The following is a 20,961-nucleotide window of genomic DNA, read 5'->3' as shown; positions in this document are numbered from 1 at the left end:
ACTCTAATGACTCGTACCGCGAGCGCAGGCAAACCCCAAAAACAAATATTTGAATCCAAACCGATAGCAGACACAACAACACTACTAGTAAGATTTTGAACAGTGAGAGGGGACAGCAAGTTATAAAAAAAATGAGAAATTTATATGGCACCATTTAATAGTTAGATAGATATATCATAAACGGATTTCTCACAAATCGCCGCGAACCACTTCCAATACATACTGTATCATATAAAAAAATTACCGTTAAACTATACACAAAATACTTCATCAATTACTACCAACGGTATACTCTGATCTTATATTTCGGAGCTCCGAAGAATTAATATAATTACCCCAAAAAAATATTAACTATAAATATATATATATAACATATTAAAAACAACCTCTGACGCGCCAGGCATAGTACAACTATAAATATTAAAGGATAAACTTTTGCATCTGATAAGCGTAATGTAACAACATATTAACACATATTAACATCTCACTAAATATCTTAAAAAATTTTATCTAGTTCCAAAATTTTGGCTTAAAACAAACAAGGCCTTTCACAGTTTAAGTCATAGTCTAACGCTGACGGTCTTTTCACTTCAACGACTGTCGAGTATAGTTATTTTTGCACGCGGAAGGTAACCAACTGCTGAACAATCAGGTTGCGTAGTAAGTTATTTAAATTTGCAAAATCCCCGCTTTATCATTTCTTGCTGCGACTAAAAAGTGTCAATGGGGCGGTGGCATGGCTGGCACTTACTTGCGTTCCACGTCGAGAAGTCCGGTCACCTGGTACACTCACTTACTCACGAGCGTAAAATGATGACGAATCATCACCATTAAACGTTGCCGGAGTTGCGAATTTCTGCTGTGACGAGTTCCCGTCATGCTGGTTCGGAGGTGTCGTCGACGCACGTATTTCCTCCTTAAAACATGCTCGCGATATTCACCAACCTCTTCACCGCTCACTCGCGTCCTACGTATACGGCTTCCCCAACCTTTTTCAAAAGGGCAAGCCGTTCATAATCGCTTCGTAGTGGAAGCATCACCACGGCCAACCCGCTTTATTTCGACACGTCCGCCGCCGGCTAGGCCCACGGGCCGACTCCCGATCACTCCTCCTCTGACGTCACACCCACTCCATATGTTCGCTGACGTCAGACACACAGCTCTTCCACCACGTGCGTTCGCCGCGCAGCGATACAATCGATGATGCTCTCGAACCTTCCAGACCAATATAATAACTAAAGTCCATTAAAATTAACAAATTAAGAAGACTAAATAAAAATTACAGTTTCATATATTTTATTACGTTAAACCAAATATAACAAACGTAAATCAAAATAACTTCTATTGCCAGGGAGGCCAAAAAAAAAAAATATAAAAAATCTACCTTTTCTGCCAACATAAATCTCATCCAGGCCAGAGCTGTAGCAGACATGCTACAAATCACCCCGCTCAAAAAAAATATTGAAGCAATTAAAGAAAGGCTTCTATCCGAACCATTATCGTTTTAGCGGTAATCATCCTAGGACCGAATAGCCTAACAACAAAGGTAACAATTAAAGTACAATTAATAGAGCAAGTAAGAACAAGAATAAAGATAAAAAGGAGAGAAAACTACACAGTCACCTAACAAAGGAACAAAATATTGACAAGATAGCACCAACAATTAACAAAGGTACAAAGACTAACCGCTATAACCGACAGTACTTAAAAATAAATCAAATACCATAATAAAAAAAATCATTCCACTCTTAACCTACCCAACTCATTATCCACCTGGAATAATATATTTTTTTAACTGCGAAACATGCGCCTTCTTTACTTTATACACATTCTTAACATCTCGTAGCAAAACCGTGACTGGACCTAGAAATCTAGTTATTTCAAAGGGCCCCGCAAAAGCGTGCTGAAGTTTCCCAGAAATAAAATCCTTTTTATTACTAAGTATATATTGTCTGCACAAAACCTTGTCACCTATCTGATAAGGATTAGGAATACGATCTTTGTTATACTGCGAACAGATCTTATTCCTAGCTTTGTCCAAATTGATAGCAACTTCATTCCACATATTTTCCAGTCGTCTAGGACTATGTACCTCTAAACATTCCGGATTGATCCCCCAAACATTTAATAGAGGGTGACAGAGTTCTCGACCCAAAAAAATTTCTCCAGGAGTAAAACCTGTTCCACTGTGTTTGCTACTGTTAAACGCCAAGTTCAGATAAGGCACCGAATCATCCCAGTGGCGGGGGTCTTTTTGGTGAAAAATGCTTAAGGCTACCTTGATATTCTTGTTTACTCTCTCAACTAAATTGGGTTTGGGATAATAAGGGCTCGTAGTAATATGTTTCACCCCCCATCGGAAACACATTTGTTGGAACATAGTACTCATAAAATAAGTGGCATTATCGGAAACCAGTAGCTCCGGACCCCCATACAAACTCCAAACTTTATCCACCAATGCCCGTACCACCTGCACACTCTTCATGTCCCGCAAAGCCATCATTATACAAAACTTACTAAACCCGTCTACTAATACTAACAAACAGTTATTTCCTCGCACGGTGCGCGGTAAGGGCCCAAAAACATCAATAAATGCTCTTTCCCACGGTCTCTCGATCTTCTCCACCGAGTATTTTCCCACCTTACTATTGCGGGGTTGTTTACACACTTGACACAAATGACATTGCTTAACATACTCATCCACATCCTTTTTTAGGGTGGGCCAATAAAACTTCCTCTTTAATCTTTCCTCTGTTTTCTCACTTCCACCATGGGCTCCTACACAGGAATCATGAAAATATCTTAAAAGCACACTCGTGAAACCCTCAGGGACATATACCTTTTTTACCCCATCTTTCACCCAATATAGAATTCCTTTAAAAAGTTGGAAATTTTCATACCCCTTTTCCCCTACTTTACTACGAATATTTCTGACGTCACAATCCCTCTCCTGCCATTCCTCTATACCTATAGAACTTTCGGGAAAGTCTCCTAAAACATTTAAATATTCTTTAACTTCCACCCCGTCCTCCTCTTCACATTCGCTCTCGTCTGATTGGTCCTCAATTTCTACAACATGCTCTTCGGGATTATACATGCGCGACAAAGCATCGGCCACTTTATTTTCCTGCCCTTTGATGTGACGAATCTTAAATCTGAAACGACTTAATCTCATCACCCACCGCCCAATCTTTCCAAGCTGCTTAGGATGGGTAAAGAGCCAAGTTAGGGCCTGGTTGTCCGTATGTAGTTCAAATTCATCGTGTTCTAAATAACACTCAAATCTTTCTAAGGCATAGACGCAAGCGAGGGCCTCTTTCTCATATACACTATAACCTTTTTCATGTTTATTGAGCGTCCTACTAGCAAACATAACAGGTTGTAAACCCCTTTCTCCTTCTTGCAATAAAACCGCCCCTAGGGCTAAACTAGACGCATCCACTTGCACAATAAATTTTTTATCAAAATTTGGAAGTGCCAACACCGGAGGGCTTGAAATGGCGCGTTTTAACTCCTGGAAAGCTTTATTCTGAGCTTCACCCCAAACAAAGGCTACTCCCTTCTTTTTTAGTTCATTTAAAGGGGCGCACAAGGTGGCATAATCGGGTATGAACCTGCTAAAAAAACCCAGCATCCCCAAAAAGCGCATAACCCCTTTCAGATTTTTAGGTGGGCCATAATTAACAATCGGAGCTATTTTCGCAGGATCCATCTCTAAGCATCCATCTCCCACAATAAATCCTAAAAAACTGATTTTCCTTTTTACCCAACACACCTTCTCCGGGTTTACCGTAAACCCAGCTTCTCGTAGTTTCTCCAGCACTTTCCGTAAATGCTGAAAATGTTCTTCCAAGGAATCGGAAAACACACAGATGTCGTCTAAAAAGCTAAGTAAGAACTTGTATTGATACTCTTGTAAAACTTTCCCTAAAATCCTGGATAAACATTGCGCCCCAAAGTTCACACCAAAAGGTACTCTTCTCCACTCATATTGGCCCCAGGGTGTCACAAAACTAGTATACGGCTGGCTCTCAGGGTCGAGCACACATTGGTGAAAGGCCGCGTTCAGATCCAAAATAGTGAAATATTTGGCCTTGCCCAAATATTGGAATAACACCTCAATCTTAGGTAAAGGGAAAGGATCTAGCCGAATTTTTTCATTCAAAAGGCGATAGTCCAGCACTAAACGATATTCCCCTGCCTTTTTTTTCTTTACCAAAAAGGCCGGTGACGCATACACAGATTTTGACGCACAAATAATTCCTTTCTCCATTAAATCCTGTATTATCTGTCTAAAGGCTTGCATCTTCGGAGGGGGGCACTGGTATGGTACACACTTCACTGCTTTGTTATCCGTTAGCTTAATACAGTAAGGATCTATTTCACACTTTCCTACTTTATCAGTGATCACATCTCCAAACTCCTCGATAATTTCTTGAATTCGACCTACCACTTCTTGATCTAACCTACTCTCAGCCCCCTGCATTCCACCACACACTACCTCTGTCTTACTCCTATTCTTGGTTAACCTCACACTAACCTTTGGCTCAAAGGAGAAACTCAACTTCTTCTTATTACAATCGATAACCGCCCGAGTGTCCACCAAAAAATCCATTCCTAAAATTACCTCCTTAATAAGATCAGGTATCACCCAAAACTCGCGATCCCATGAAAAAGATCCAATTTTAATGTGTAAGTAAGCCTTTAATTTAGAGATTTTATTTTTTCCGTCTGCGAGTTGAAATTCCATACCACTCGCGACCGCTAATTTTTTTTTTAATTTCCCATCCCTTTTTAATAGCTTATTCACAAATTCCTCACTTACAAAACTTCGGGTAGCCCCAGTATCAATAAGAGCCACCACCTTCTCCTCATACATTTTAAGGTCTACCTGTAAATTATTTTCGTTCCGTATCACGGCTAAAAAATGTTTATTCCCAAAACGCAATTTATTTAGCCGCCCCTTTTTCCTACAAACACGAACCACATGCGATTTCTTCCCACAATAAAAACATCCTTGTTTAGAAATTTTGGGGTTTGCCTGCGCTCGCGGTACGAGTCATTAGAGTCTTTTGATGGTGTGGCGAGGCGCGGGAGTTGTACGTGTTGGCTAGGGTCAGGGCCAAAACGTTACAAGCGTAACGGAACAATGAGCGTAACGGAACAATGAGCGTAACGGGACACAGTGTATGGGTACAATGAGCGTAACGGGACACATCGTAACGGAACAATGTGCGTAACGGGACAATGTGCGTAACGGGACACTTTTTCTTGCGTGCAGCCGGCGTTCATCGATTTATTAGACGTTGTCACGTCAAAAAAAGTATTTCATATCTGCAAAAAAATAAGCATAGCCACGTGTTGCACTGAGTTACAATATGTTTGCTTGGCAGCAGGTTCGCGAAGTAACCTCTTGAAGTAGCACAGGTGGGCCGTCACTCGCAGCTGCTGCTCTCTGCCTGCTGACGACAGGCAGGCAATAAAATAAAAAGAAAGAAAAGCACGACGCAGTTTCATCCCGTATCGGCAGGCACGTCACTCCGTGCTAATGGACTAGGCTCACGGGATGACTTGTGGAGGGGGGAAAAAGGACAACGTCATCTTCTCACTACCCCTCCCTCCCCCCATTCGATAATCATGCGATTGGTACCGGCGAAGGCTGGCTGGCAGCCTGGCGGAAAACGACTAAGTCGCACCCGAAACAACCAGTGCCACCCAAAACCAATGCGCACAGCAATGTGCAAGCCCCCACTCTTTTCTACTCTGTCCAACTCTTCTTCCGGATCCATCCTTCTGTTTCCTGTAATCAACCTGCTTGCTAATAATGCATGAAATTTTGCATCCCGCATGTAAGTGCCCAGGGTTTTCCCTGTGTCTATGCAGGTTTTACCTGGGCCCAACTTATCTCTAGTTATAGTCTAGAATAGTCAGTGAGGGGAGTTAGCCATGGCGCCAATCGCTGCCATGGCTGGCCAATCCCCTCCTAGCACACGATGCATGCTATCCCTCCTGCATGGCTAATACCCTGTATGATTAGAGCGTATGGGCTTCGGCCTGAGACGCACTTAGTCTCCCTCCCTAACCCGGAACCCTCCCCAACACACTTAGTTTTTAATTTAGGTTAGGAAAAAAAATAATTGGAACCGGCGAGTCTCCTCCCGGTCTGAGGGGTTACACCCCCTCCTCCCGCCTCTTAGATCCGGCTGTGATGGGGCCCAGACTGTTAGAAACTACAGTCAACTTAAACTTACGGACTTCTCAACGAAGAATTATTTCACTCAAACGAACGAAAAGATCTTCGTTGATTTCATGTAGCCGATTTTTCGTAAAAACTACGCTGTATTTTCTGTACAATGACACAAAAGAAAAAAAAAAAAAAAACCTTTCCAGTGCATATTTGCATTAAAACCGAAAATTTTTGAGAAATCGGAAAAGGTTCCTTTCCAGTGTCTACCCAGCTACACTACCGCCACCGAAAGTATGAAAGGTACCCTCTCCGAGGGGATACAATTCTATCGCCCCTTCTGAACGAGCTGAGGCGCTGAAGACCGGTTCAATAAACCACAGCGCCGTAGCATCGCGCGTTTGCGTCGGTCGACAGGCGCGAAGCGAGCAGTGAAGGAGAATTACGGGCCTATTAAAACACGCTGAGTAAACTGCTCTCGCGGACTCGCTAAAAGCATCGAACACGGCCGGAAAGCTGGGAGGATTTACGCTCGTTTGGAAAACGTCAGGAGGCTTTTCCAATGCAAACTTGGCACGCCACGTCGGGAGTTTCCACGGCGTTGCCGGTGTGGAATATTCCAGTCTGCAAACATTACTGTGTGCGTATGTGCTGCCCTTGTTTTGTCCAGACTCTCCATCTAATATCATGCCCGTCGGTGTTGTTTCTTCGTTGTCGGCCCACTGTGTTCTTCTGCGCTGTGATGATTCCTTCCACGAATTTCTCTGTGCTGAATATGAATTTAATTTTTTTACAGCAACTGATTTTGGCCTTCCCCCCCCCCCCCATCCTTGTGATTGCATTTATTTTTCACTTCGTTATTGAGGTTTCTTGCGACATACAGTGTTACCAGCAATGACGTTGGTCCAAAAAAAGGTACAAATCAATCTTCCCATTGCAAGAATCATTCAAAGAAAGCAGAAAAAAAAATTGTGCACAATACACAAATAATTCAGTAATAGTGTAAACTAAACTAAATGTAATTTCAACGTTTATTATATCAAAAAATTGCTTTTTTGATTTATTCAATTTTTTTTATAAAAAAAACGTGGAAAAAGCTCTGTGCGAAGGACGAATGTATCCTCAGTCACTTGTCATCCTGCAAATGTTTTAAAACTATTTTTTTTTTTACAATTACTGCTGTAGCAAGCAGATTAACAACTTCCAAAAAATTATCTTAGCATTAGTATGTACAAATTCCAAAGCTATGTTGAAGTAATTGTGCTTAGTAGTTTATAAATTAAAATAAAGCTTACACAGATAAAAAAAATATTTTCATGGACATACTCCTTTGCTGGTTTCATAAAACAATATTCTTTTTTGAGCGTAAACCAGCTTTTACCGGGTGTCCATGAAATTGTTTTAAATCAATCTTTCCCACGGCGAGAAATATTCAAAGAACACTTAATTATGAGTTAAACGCATAATCATCCTCAAACAATACAATAACCTGTTTTTTTAATAATATTAATCCCACTATATTTTACTTATAAAAATCATTTATATGTCCATACTATAGTATATATTATTTAAAACCATGGGAAAGATAATCAGATATTCAATATATGGACCTTATTTTGTTTTATTATGCTTATTAATGTTCACAATTAATACTGGAAAGCTTTTCAGGAAAGGGTTTACAAGTAACTTTAACTATCAGAGATAACTGGGACAACACAAAACATAAATTACCAGGTGAGAATCTGAATCCAGCATTACCGCGAAAACTAATTTGTAGCGATAAAGTTTTCATGTAAATGTTAAAAATGTACAAGTAGGTAACTGTATTGTTACATGAATACTTCTGTTTTGTTTACATTAAAAATATTTACAGTGCGGAGAGCAGCAGTGTTTTCGCGAGCGGCTAGTTCGTGGGGAAGCCTACAACTCACATAGTTTCGGTTCCCTGCAAGAATTTCCGAAGATTTCCGAAGTTTTGCGTTTTGGTATTAACGCCACTTCAGCCGCTAAATCAGAAGTTTCCAATGAAAACAAGCATGTTGTGACTGACCTAACCTAACCCTTCGATTTTTTTTAAATTTAAATTTTTGAGAGAAATCCGAAGTTGCACGAACGTGGTAGGGAACCGAAACTATGTGAGTTGTAGGCTACCGTAGTTCGTGCGTCTGTCCGAAAAACAAACACGCATCGCGCCGGACAGACACGGGTTGCCAACATTCCGCTCGTAAAACTGCAGGCGGGAGGCGCAGAGCGCGCGGCAAACTAGTTGCTCCTGCGCAGGTATCTCCCGTCTCTCTCTCTCTCTCTCCCTCTCTCCCTCGAACCCCCCCCTCTCTTGTAAAACACCGTCTTTTCCACCCCTTTGTCTCTCCTGAGCTCTGCCATTCCCCCCTCTCTCTTACTCTCAGCCGGACATTACGAGGGCTACTTCTGAGCCAACTGCGTACTCCGTGATGGTTTTTGACACTCAAATTTGGCAAACAAGTCTTTCCATCTAGGGACCAAAACTTTTTTATACGTTTAAATATATATATATATATTTAAATGGAACTGAAATAACCATGTAAAATTGCAGATATTTATCATCTGTAAATTTACATGAAAACAACTGTGTCGCTAAAAAAATGATCATAGTATTACTGGGTTCGGATTATTGCCCGGGTGTTTACTGTTATTTCTTAGAGTAAAATATGTTTCGATGAATTATATATATTTTTTTTTTGCTGAGGTTTGCCATACGCCAATTAGTTTAGATGAAAAAAAAAAAATCGTGTGAACAACATTTTTCGTGTTGTGGGTCACGGCTGTTGTGGGTTATTAAGTAGTTGACGAAAATGACCGGCTCTTAGCTGGACGAATAATTAAGCTGCAGAAATGTCGGTGACGATGTAGGCGCTACCCTGTTATTGGAGGTAAATAATTGAACATATATACATATATCATAGGAAAAAAAACTCCTCTTTGCAGTGATTCATTTAATAGATCGGGAGCTACTTTGCTTTTATTTGGCTCGGTCGCTGGCAAAACCAGGTGACATTTCGCCTCTGAAAATGTGTCGCACAGACAACTTACGTCCTTGCAGTAGATTCATCGGCAGCCCTGGTTTACATAAGTCAACTGAATTGGGTTAATGTGCTTGCTTGCTGGGCGACTGAACAGGTTTTAAGTGCAAACATCTCCACCATAGCGCGCTTGAAGTTAAAAATAAACTTAGAGTTAAAAAAAAAAAATCGCTTTTATCGCACTATTTTGTAGTTACACAGAAGTTTTCATGCAAACGTACTAATTTACATGAATATTTCTGTTCCATTTATAAAACAAATTACAGCGCATCGTGTGAATTTAAGTCCCTGGTTGGACTAAAAATGGTGGTTTAAATAATTTTAATTTTCAAATTTCTGGTTATAGTCCATTAATCTTTCTCCCCCCCCCCCCTTAAGAAACTTCGTAAGGCCCTTCTTAAAAATGTTGGGGTCCCGCAAAAGTAAATGTCCCAGGGCCCCACAGAGTTACTGACTATTAATGTCTTTGAAAATTAATGCAGCAACTTGTAAAGTAGTTCAACTACTTATAGTAGTTAAACCAGAGTCTCCATTCACGCACTAAGAGTTAGAGTGTCCTACTACCTGTCTTCTGGGTTGAGACCTCGTCGGATTAAATGATGGTTTGCCCGACGTTTCGGCGTGTCTTGTTGCAACCATCATCAAAGGCATGTTATCCTGAATCAGAATACGCATCAATACAGCATGTCCATGAAAAAATGTCCCAGTTATATAATTTAATATGATCAACTGTAAGCGTTGTAGAGTGTTGGTTCAAGGTCACAATTAAAGGGTAACTCGAACAGTTTTAGATAAGCGTATGTGCGAATACTGCTTCACTGTTTTCTCGCTTGCAGCTCTTTCACCAACTAGTAGAGGGTGAACCTGTAAACTTTATTTGACAGCAGGATGGAGCCCCTCCTCATAGAAACCTCCTTGTACGAGAGCGGCTGAACGTCAAAGACCCTCACCGTTTGATTGGTCGTAATGGTCGAGATGACAGAGCTCTTTTACGCTGGCCTGTACGTTCACCTGACATAACGCCATGACATGAGATATTTTTCCTTTGAGGCTTTATAAAGGATCGTGTCTACGTTCCGCCACTACCTAATTCTTTGACAGGATTAAGACATAGAATTGAAGGCTGAATAGATATGTGCCGTATAACTAAAGGTGCACATATTGAACATTTGTAAAAAAAAAATTGGTTGTCTGTAAAGTCGGTTTACGGACTATAGTTTAACGTGACAACGTGATAACAAAACATTGATGAAATGATTGCATAGTTTTATGAATAAAATAGAATCATTTTTATTGAATTATCACTATTTTGTATGGATACAAAGAAGGAGTGAAATGAAATCTACAATTTAATTGATAAATTTACATTTATTTGCACTCATTAATTCAAATCTGTTTATTACTTTAACGAACAGATTATTTTAACTATAACTTTTATACATGTTTGCTATTTAACTTCTTCCAATATGTGTTAATCTGCTAAAGATAGGACGATGATAGGTAAAGTAGGAAACGAATGGGAGTGTTTCAAGTTTAATGTGCCTCGAAAAAGTCAAATCGATGGTTGTTCCAATCGAATGGAAGAATGATAGATGCGGCGCCAGCGTACAATGAGCGTAACGGGACACAGCGTAACGGGACACTTTTTCATGTGTGCAGCCGGCGTTCATCGATTTATTAGACGTTGTTACGTCAAAATAATGTAGGTTAGTTTATTTTATTTTTATGTATGATTTTTCGTAAATAGTCTAAATTAAACTGTTATAATATACCTCTGAAACTGGTACATGATTCTATGGACGTTCTGTATAGTGCCTTCTCCAATCATGACCATCCACAAAGACCAATCAAATACAAACACAGTGTCAGAACACCAGGTTAGGCCTTCAGTCGTTTATCATACTTGAAGATGGCTCTGACAAATAAAATCGAAACTTCGGGCTCATAAATATTATCACGTTAATTGGCCTCATTCCACGAAACCTTACGATTTTGATTTATATTGAAAGGTTATTTTTTTTTAATGTGCTTGCAGAAGTCCAAATGAAAAGTTTGTCAAAATACCTCATAAATAACGTTATATTAATTATTATAAAAATTTGAGATTATTTTCTGGACAAAAGAAGTATCCATCAACAGATTATCCAACAGTTATTTTTTCTTTTATCAATATCAATACACTGATTCACACACACATATGTGTGTACATGTTATGTGAAAGATGAAATTATAATAAAGAATTGATTCAAGCTAGATATTAGTTTCAGTTAGTCACAAACATATTCGTATCTATATATTTCAATATATCTCAAATATTAAAATAATCCCTTCATGTTGTTCACCATTAAAAGTGATAAATCATTTAAAATCCCTTTTATATTTTAAATAGTTAAACGATTCCCTCAATAAAATATTACATATAAAAACAAATGGAAGTAAAAAAAGACGTATAACAAATGGAAGCAAAAAAATAGTTAATAAACAAGCAGCTGTTCTTAAGGGAAGTGTGATTAGTTCTATTAAATCTTTTATTATCAGTTAATTTTCATGCTGTGTGTGTCGTTTCCACAGAATCCTAACCTCGTGTTCGACGCTAACTACACGTTGTCTGTAATGACGTGACTGGTTGTTGAAGTAGCAGTATGTTGATTTATAGTCGGGACAAACCTCGTGCGGAGAGCCAGCGGAAGATTTCACAACGCGCGCAGTCAGGCAAACCTGTTTGAGACGCTACGCCTGCAATACCCCCCACTCCTGGGACGTACAGCCCTCAAACTTCCCACTGGGGGATTCGCCATAAACTCCCACCCACTGGTGTCTTCACCTCCGCCCCCCCCCCCCCCCCCCCCAAATACACGAAATAATTAGTGGTTTCGCCTCTAGGGAGGTATTATCCCACTCTTTGGGGGCTTTGCCCCCCAAAAAAAATCCCCCTTGGAAATACTTCTTCCCCTAACTTCTAGGCGTTTTGGACTTCACTTCCAAAACTTCCTCACCCTGAGGGCGGGTTTCACCCCCAGTGGTGGGATTCTCCTATAATACACTGCCACTGGGGGACACTTTCCCTGTCGCGGACTTCGCTTGGGCTCTTCACCGCCATTTGCAGGTGGTATTGCCCCAGAAACCCATATGGAGTTTTATATATATATATATATATATGAAAACCACAAAATTTTAGTTTTTTCTTACTTAATGGACAACCAGAGTCATAAAATTTGGAACGCACGTTGTCCCATCCAACAGCCGACCTTGCTGTCCAATAAGTATAGAAAATCATTAAATAAAAATGTGAAAATAAAAAAAAACTGTTTTTAAAACACAATATTTGGTATAACTGTCGGAGTTGCAACACACAGGAATGTTTCGACAAGACAGCCTTTTCTGCTAATTTTGATGTGTTTGTTAATGATTTTGTACTAAAAAACAAGTTAAGCTTAGTGTTATAAAATTACTTTTAATAAAAAAGTCGGGCACTGAAAATTGTAGCTGAAGTAAAGAAGAGATGCGGATGTGGTATTTGATTGGTTCGCGTGATCTGTGACGTCATATGTGGAGTGGATCCGTCTGCACAGGTCATGCAGGTCAGACTTCTTCATCTATATTTGACGTTATGAACAATATTCGCCACTGATAGCGTGATGAGCAGAAACAAACTGTCAAATCATGTAAAAATATTTTTTTACCAACAAAACTTTTAATTTTTTTTATAATTTTCTCTCAAGCACCATTTTTTTGGTATTATTTTCATTAAATACTTTAAAGCAGAAAGAAAGACACCAATAAAGACCCAAAAACACAAGAAAAGAAAAAGAAACTCGGACACGAAATATGACTTAGAATTATTTAAAACGATGCCAAGCGTGATAAAAATATACGCAAATTGTGTTTTCAACAACATTTCTTGACGCGAATCACACGAAGTTTTCGCGCCCGCTGCTAAAATTCGTTGCCGGAGCAGCTACGTCGACTGATAAGCGACCGAAATTTTATTCTATATAATGAAGAAGCTCCGATACTTAATAAATACTTAACTCTGGTTTTCGGACCTGATTTTCGACAAGTAATTTTATTAAAAAACTGCTCAACTTATTAAAATTTCATAAGCCGTTAATACATTTAAAGTTTCCCTTTGGTTTTGTGAACTCCGCCACATATCGCAGCACCGTGGTTACACATTTCACGCGACTTACTTTTCATTCACAAAATTCCTCCTACATAAACGCTGTGCACCGAGAGTTGAAGCTGTCACACACCAGGAAGTGTTCGCGAGATTCCTTCAAACACACGTTGCCATCAGCACGCAGCTTGTGTGGAGGGAAGCCTAGATGTAGATGTCCACCGTGCTGCCACCTACTGACCGGATGCTTGCTCTCACCCCTGCAGGTCAGCGGTCGGATGGACGGCGCAGCAGCGCCGGCAGGAGGTCCTTGGTGCACGAGTTGCCGCCCGCGGCGAAGACGCCCGCTCCTTCACGTGAGTACCCCCCTCTTCCCGTGACAACAAGGGACGACTGGACGCCTCCCCCCCTGGACAGCAGCGAGGCTACGTGATGCCCGCCCCTTCACGTGAGTACCCCCCCTCTCCACGTGACAAAAAGGGACGGCTGGACGCCTCAACCCCCGGCCAGCAGCGAGGGTACGTGATGCCCGCTCCTTCACGTGAGTACCCCCCTCTCCACGTGACAAAAAGGGACGGCTGGACGCCTCCCCCCCGGCCAGCAGCGAGGGTACGTGATGCCCGCTCCTTCACGTGAGTACTCCCCTCTCCACGTGACAACAAGGGACGGCTGGACGCCTCCCCCCCCGGCCAGCAGCGAGGGTACGTGATGCCCGCCCCTTCACGTGAGTACCCCCCCTCTTCACGTGACAACAAGGGATGGATAAACGCATCCCCCCCCGGCCAGCAGCGAGGGTACGTGATGCTCGCTCCTTCACGTGAGTACACCACTCTCCACGTGACAACAAGGGACGGCTGGACGCCTCCCCCCCGGCCAGCAGCGAGGGTACATGATGCCCGCTCCTTCACGTGAGTACCCCCCCTCTCCACGTGACAAAAAGGGACGGCTGGACGCCTCCCCCCCGGCCAGCAGCGAGGGTACGTGATGCCCGCTCCTTCACGTGAGTACCCCCCTCTCCACGTGACAACAAGGGACGGCTGGACGCCTCTCCCCCCGGCCAGCAGCGAGGGTACGTGATGTCCGCCCCTTCACGTGAGTACACCACTCTCCACGTGACAACAAGGGACGGCTGGACGCCTCCCCCCCGGCCAGCAGCGAGGGTACATGATGCCCGCTCCTTCACGTGAGTACCCCCCCTCTCCACGTGACAACAAGGGACGGCTGGACGCCTCCCCCCCGGCCAGCAGCGAGGGTACGTGATGCCCGCTCCTTCACGTGAGTACCCCCCTCTCCACGTGACAACAAGGGACGGCTGGACGCCTCCCCCCCGGCCAGCAGCGAGGGTACGTGATGCCCGCTCCTTCACGTGAGTACCCCCCCTCTCCACGTGACAACAAGGGACGGCTGGACGCCTCCCCCCCGGCCAGCAGCGAGGGTACGTGATGCCCGCTCCTTCACGTGAGTACTCCCCTCTCCACGTGACAACAAGGGACGGCTGGACGCCTCCCCCCCGGCCAGCAGCGAGGGTACATGATGCCCGCTCTTTCACGTGAGTACCCCCCTCTCCACGTGACAACAAGGGACGGCTGGACGCCTCCCCCCCGGCCAGCAGCGAGGGTACGTGATGCCCGCTCCTTCACGTGAGTACCCCCCTCTCCACGTGACAACAAGGGACGGCTGGACGCCTCCCCCCCCGGCCAGCAGCGAGGGTACGTGATACCCGCCCCTTCACGTGAGTACCCCCCTCTTCACGTGACAACAAGGGATGGATAAACGCATCCCCCCCCCCCCGGCCAGCAGCGAGGGTACGTGATGCTCGCTCCTTCACGTGAGTACCCCCCTCTCCACGTGACAACAAGGGACGGCTGGACGCCTCCCCCCGGCCAGCAGCGAGGCTACGTGTTGCCCGCCCCTTCACGTGAGTACCCCCCTCTTCACATGACAACAAGGGACGGCTGGACGCCTCCCCCCCGGCCAGCAGCGAGGGTACGTGATGCCCGCTCCTTCACGTGAGTACTCCCCTCTCCACGTGACAAAAAGGGACGGCTGGACGCCTCCCCCCCCGGCCAGCAGCGAGGGTACGTGATGCCCGCCCCTTCACGTGAGTACCCCCCTCTTCACGTGACAACAAGGGATGGATAAACGCATCCCCCCCCGGCCAGCAGCGAGGGTACGTGATGCTCGCTCCTTCACGTGAGTACACCACTCTCCACGTGACAACAAGGGACGGCTGGACGCCTCCCCCCCGGCCAGCAGCGAGGGTACATGATGCCCGCTCCTTCACGTGAGTACCCCCCCTCTCCACGTGACAAAAAGGGACGGCTGGACGCCTCCCCCCCGGCCAGCAGCGAGGGTACGTGATGCCCGCTCCTTCACGTGAGTACCCCCCCTCTCCACGTGACAACAAGGGACGGCTGGACGCCTCTCCCCCCGGCCAGCAGCGAGGGTACGTGATGCCCGCCCCTTCACGTGAGTACACCACTCTCCACGTGACAACAAGGGACGGCTGGACGCCTCCCCCCCGGCCAGCAGCGAGGGTACATGATGCCCGCTCCTTCACGTGAGTACCCCCCTCTCCACGTGACAACAAGGGACGGCTGGACGCCTCCCCCCCGGCCAGCAGCGAGGGTACGTGATGCCCGCTCCTTCACGTGAGTACCCCCCCTCTCCACGTGACAACAAGGGACGGCTGGACGCCTCCCCCCCGGCCAGCAGCGAGGGTACGTGATGCCCGCTCCTTCACGTGAGTACCCCCCTCTCCACGTGACAACAAGGGACGGCTGGACGCCTCCCCCCCGGCCAGCAGCGAGGGTACGTGATGCCCGCTCCTTCACGTGAGTACTCCCCTCTCCACGTGACAACAAGGGACGGCTGGACGCCTCCCCCCCGGCCAGCAGCGAGGGTACATGATGCCCGCTCTTTCACGTGAGTACCCCCCCTCTCCACGTGACAACAAGGGACGGCTGGACGCCTCCCCCCCGGCCAGCAGCGAGGGTACGTGATGCCCGCTCCTTCACGTGAGTACCCCCCCTCTCCACGTGACAACAAGGGACGGCTGGACGCCTCCCCCCCCGGCCAGCAGCGAGGGTACGTGATACCCGCCCCTTCACGTGAGTACCCCCCCTCTTCACGTGACAACAAGGGATGGATAAACGCATCCCCCCCCCCCCGGCCAGCAGCGAGGGTACGTGATGCTCGCTCCTTCACGTGAGTACCCCCCTCTCCACGTGACAACAAGGGACGGCTGGACGCCTCCCCCCGGCCAGCAGCGAGGCTACGTGTTGCCCGCCCCTTCACGTGAGTACCCCCCTCTTCACATGACAACAAGGGACGGCTGGACGCCTCCCCCCCTGGCCAGAAGCGAGGGTACGTGATGCCCGCCCCTTCGCGTGAGTACCCCCCTCTTCACGTGACAACAAGGGACGGATAAACGCCTCCCCCCCGGACAGCAGCGAGGGTACGTGATGCCCGCCCCTTCACGTGAGTACCCCTCTTTCCATATGACAACAAGGGACGGCTGGACGCCTCCCCCCCGGACAGCAGCGAGGGTACGTGATGCCCGCCCCTTCACGTGAGTACCCCCCTCTTCACGTGACAACAAGGGACGGATAAACGCCTCCCCCCCCGGACAGCAGCGAGGGTACGTGATGCCCGCCCCGTGGCGTGAGTACCCACCCCTCTCCCCCTCTCTTCTTGTCACCCGGGTCATGGATGCCTCCCCCCGGCCCCGGAGGTGACGTATTGTCCGCCGCGCCTTTGCTCAGGGGCAGCGTTGAATTGCTAACTTAAAAAAAAAAAAAACTCCACAACGATCCATTGCATCTTTCCTACGTTAAGTTCGGTTAAAAGCAGTTTAATTTACTGGAAAAGTTTTGCCACGATATAATCGAATTTTTCACATTGAATGAACTGCAGTGTAACGGCATTAATATAAATCCTGTGGATAAAAAAAAAATCCCTCGTTCGTACAAAGTGCCTTCACAGTCCCTGGAAATCACACAGCAGTTACAGTGCTGAGTAATTTGTTAATCCACAATTACGGTGATTATGCAATACAAAGTTGTTTTATATTCCAAGGGTGGACAGTTACATTTCTAGTAAAGGATGTTTAGTACAGACATCCTTGAATATTTTTAAGAAACAATGTGAAGTTTCAAGTATAATAATAAGTACTGATGCCATTACTTTGTTTCGTTTTAGATTGGGGAAAAAATAAAAACTTGGAAATTTAATTCAAGTGTGATATAGGACAATTGTTTTTGGAACCATGGGTGAAATCTTAAAAAGTGTATTTTACAATCCATACAAATGGTATATTTGGTGCGGTATGAAGTTTTCTTCAATTGTTTGTTTATTTGAAGTCTATTTTCAAATTATTTAATAATTGTGACTAAATTTTGTAATATTTTGGTTAATACAAACCTCGTTATTGCAAAGTGACCAAATTATGGTTCTTTCAGGTTTTCTATGATTGAGGTTTGACTGTAGTTACATGTCCGTGGCCATGGGTAGGGTGAAGCTGTGTCTGAGACTGTGGGGTAGTGACACCCCATGAAATATTATGACAATACTGATATTTATAATAAAAACTATACAATAGCTTCTCAGTAGTTCAGCTCTTGATATCCCTAGGTTTTTTTTAATACGTAAATAACCAATTGAATTGTACAACAGCATGATGTAGGAGTAAGATTCATTGCAGTGAAAATACCAAATGCAACAACCCCGTCCCCCTACCATCAAAATAAAATACTGGCTACGGTTTTGTTGGTTAATAACTAATCATCTATGATTAGCAACATTCAATTTATGCTTTAAATTTCTTGTACGTTTTTCAAGCGGTACGTTGCGATATAAATAGTTTATTGGTGACGTCAGATTAATCTGTTAAATAATAATAACGAATATTTACCACGAGATAATTATGAGGCGAAGATTAGTTTCAAACCAAACCAGACTTATAAACCATTCAGATTTTATTTAAGTTGATGTCTTCTAAACCAAAAATCAAAATAATAGCACAGTTTATAACCATAGGCATTTATATCTGCTGTGAATTATTCCTTAGGACTTAATTTTAGATTTTTTTAAGGCACACTTTATCTCTTACCGCTTGAACAATACGTACTTAGCTCGTGAGGTAAGTAGTATCTTACACAGTTGTCACACGGCTGGTTTATGGCGTTATCGTATAACGCCACTGATTGATCTCAAAATTTGTAGCTGAAACGGGCCAAAGGAATTATTGTTAGCAAGTCTAGTATATACATATACGGGAGTTATAACTACTTCTTTGCTCCTGGTTTGAGGCCAAATATGGAAATGTTTGAGATACGCCGATGTTTCAGCGTGTATTCTATGCAGATCAACATAACCGTTCTTGAAGATGGCTGCAACAAGGCATACCGAAACGCCGGGCACTTCCTAATTTCAAAAGGAAGTGGCTTTAACCCAGTACCCAAAATAGACTGTGATACTGGCCACAACAGTCCACAATATAGATTCAGAAGTTTGTTACTTCTGACGTTTAACATTAGTTGATTTATTGCTGTGATCTGATTACAAGCCGTACTCAAATCTGCTACCAACGGTTCTAGATTTTACAAGAGATTTTCATTTTTTTTTTCATTTTAGTACTTCCTGATGCTAATGTTTTATAGCAATATTCTAAAAAATGGTTCGGAAATCAATCTTCTTTAGAAATGGTGAAGATCCCAATGATACATTTTTGTTTATGTTTTTACCATTATTTGCAATGGAATGGTAGGCTACTGTATTTAAATGATAATTTTCCCAGAAAATGTATATGTTATTAACTTACATGAGATAAATCAGTGGATAATAATAATATAGTAAATCTAGAGTGGTATTCCGGCATAGAGTGATCTAAGGCTGGAGCCAACAAAGACCTATTAACGCTAGATCTAGAGCGTCTAAGTAAAATATTGAAGTAAAATTTTAGCTATGTTGGTTACTTACTTTTCTTGTCATACTTTTATGTGAAGGCTTTTTCTTGTAAGAATATTCTGATAGCTCTCTAGCATCTTGCAAGACTTCTATTGGTTTCCTCTGTGTGCTTCTAGTTATTCTTGAAAAGTCAGGCTTCCATGGAATTTTATAATATCTGACTTGAGATGTATTGAGAAATAGTTTTTTTTTGGTTCGTGAAATCCTGTTACCAAATCATCACTTATAATATTTTTATCGTGTGGAATTCAAACAAAAGGATTTATTACTCATTCGATTACTATGCCTTAACATATTTGAGAAACACTATCATGCAAGACGATTCTCCTTACCTTTGAGGTCTAGTGAAGCCTTCCTTCTTTGCGACTGTTAGAAACGCAAAATAAGGCTATGTCATAGTTCAAATTTGGCAGAATCCAAAATAGTAGAAAGTTATAGAAAACAAAATGGTGGAATATAAAATGACGGCTGGGCTCAAGGTCTGAGATGGCATATGGGTTCAAAGTCAAGGCCATGACTGACCTTAGATAGGACCTTTTGAGGATACAGGCCCCTTTTTGAGGAATATGGCCCCTTTAAATTTTTCTAGGGAATATATGGGGAATATTCCTTTGAAATGAGAACCTTCTCTTTAAATAGGAATTTTTTGTAGTAATTTTGAGGATTTTTTATTAGTTTTAAAGAAGTTATTGAGGAAATTTTGACACAAAAATGGTTGACACGATATCACAATCAAATATGTCGGTTTTCCTCGGCTCCTCAGCCTAAAGCCTGGTGCCAGAGCCCCAATTATATACTACAATCTTCCTAAAAAAAAAAAAAAAAGGAGAGACATTACGTATCTATGAAAAATATCTTTACCATTCGTGATTTCTAAACATGATTTTAGATTCCGAAAGATTTCTCAGAGTGTATAGATAATATTTTGGCATAAACATGCAACAAATTTACAGTAAAATAAAAATGAAGTTATTGTGTACAATCCTAGGACTCGTGGTGATAGAATTAGTTGGTTCGGAGATCCAGGGGCCACGGGTCGCAACAGGGATGCTTCTGCCGTAACCTATTAGATCCACTGTCTGCCACAACAACTGCTTCCTCAGTCCGAGCCAGGCTGTGCGCCAAGGGACGCCCAGTCGGTCTGCCCATGTGAATGCGAGGTGCCAAGTCGTTGCACCCATGTTTTCCTGGACTGTCATGAAACAACCGGGCAAGCATGATGACCAGAGTTAAAAAGATAACAGTTTAAAACTTGACTGGTCCTAAAAAAAATATCAAACGAAACTTTATTTTTCGGCTGACCTACAACACTAATGATCTTTTATTGCCCTTGCATATCTTCTCATATTTTTAAACTATTCATATTGATTCTCAGTTTGGGCATAATGACTTCAATGCGCATGAATCCTATTGGTTTGAAACATCAGATAAAATCTCCGAAGATTCGACTCAAGCCATGCTAGAAGATACCTTACTATAATAGTTTCCCCTGTCAATACTGCTGTACCATGGGCAATATAATTTCTTTTATGTCAAGCAAATCATGCTATTGGTTTTGACTACAGAGATGGCTGGAGTCACGGTCGTTCATGACTAAGCACGCGTTTGAAGAACCTACTTTTGTTGCAAGA

General features: G+C 43.4%; 1 protein-coding gene across 1 annotated transcript in view; it reads left to right on the top strand.

Annotated features, from left to right (window-relative positions):
• The window catches only part of LOC134536722 (proton channel OtopLc-like), a 380,858-nt gene that overhangs the window by 67,395 nt on the left and 292,502 nt on the right, over positions 1–20,961 (top strand). The window contains exon 2 of the mRNA XM_063376602.1: positions 13,630–13,719. Coding sequence (XP_063232672.1) covers positions 13,630–13,719 — 90 coding nt within the window. The remainder of the gene's footprint in view (positions 1–13,629; positions 13,720–20,961) is intronic.

The sequence above is a fragment of the Bacillus rossius genome, chromosome 11, assembly GCF_032445375.1.
Source record: "Bacillus rossius redtenbacheri isolate Brsri chromosome 11, Brsri_v3, whole genome shotgun sequence".
Classification (NCBI taxonomy): domain Eukaryota; kingdom Metazoa; phylum Arthropoda; class Insecta; order Phasmatodea; family Bacillidae; genus Bacillus; species Bacillus rossius.
This window is presented reverse-complemented; position numbering and strand designations above follow the sequence as displayed.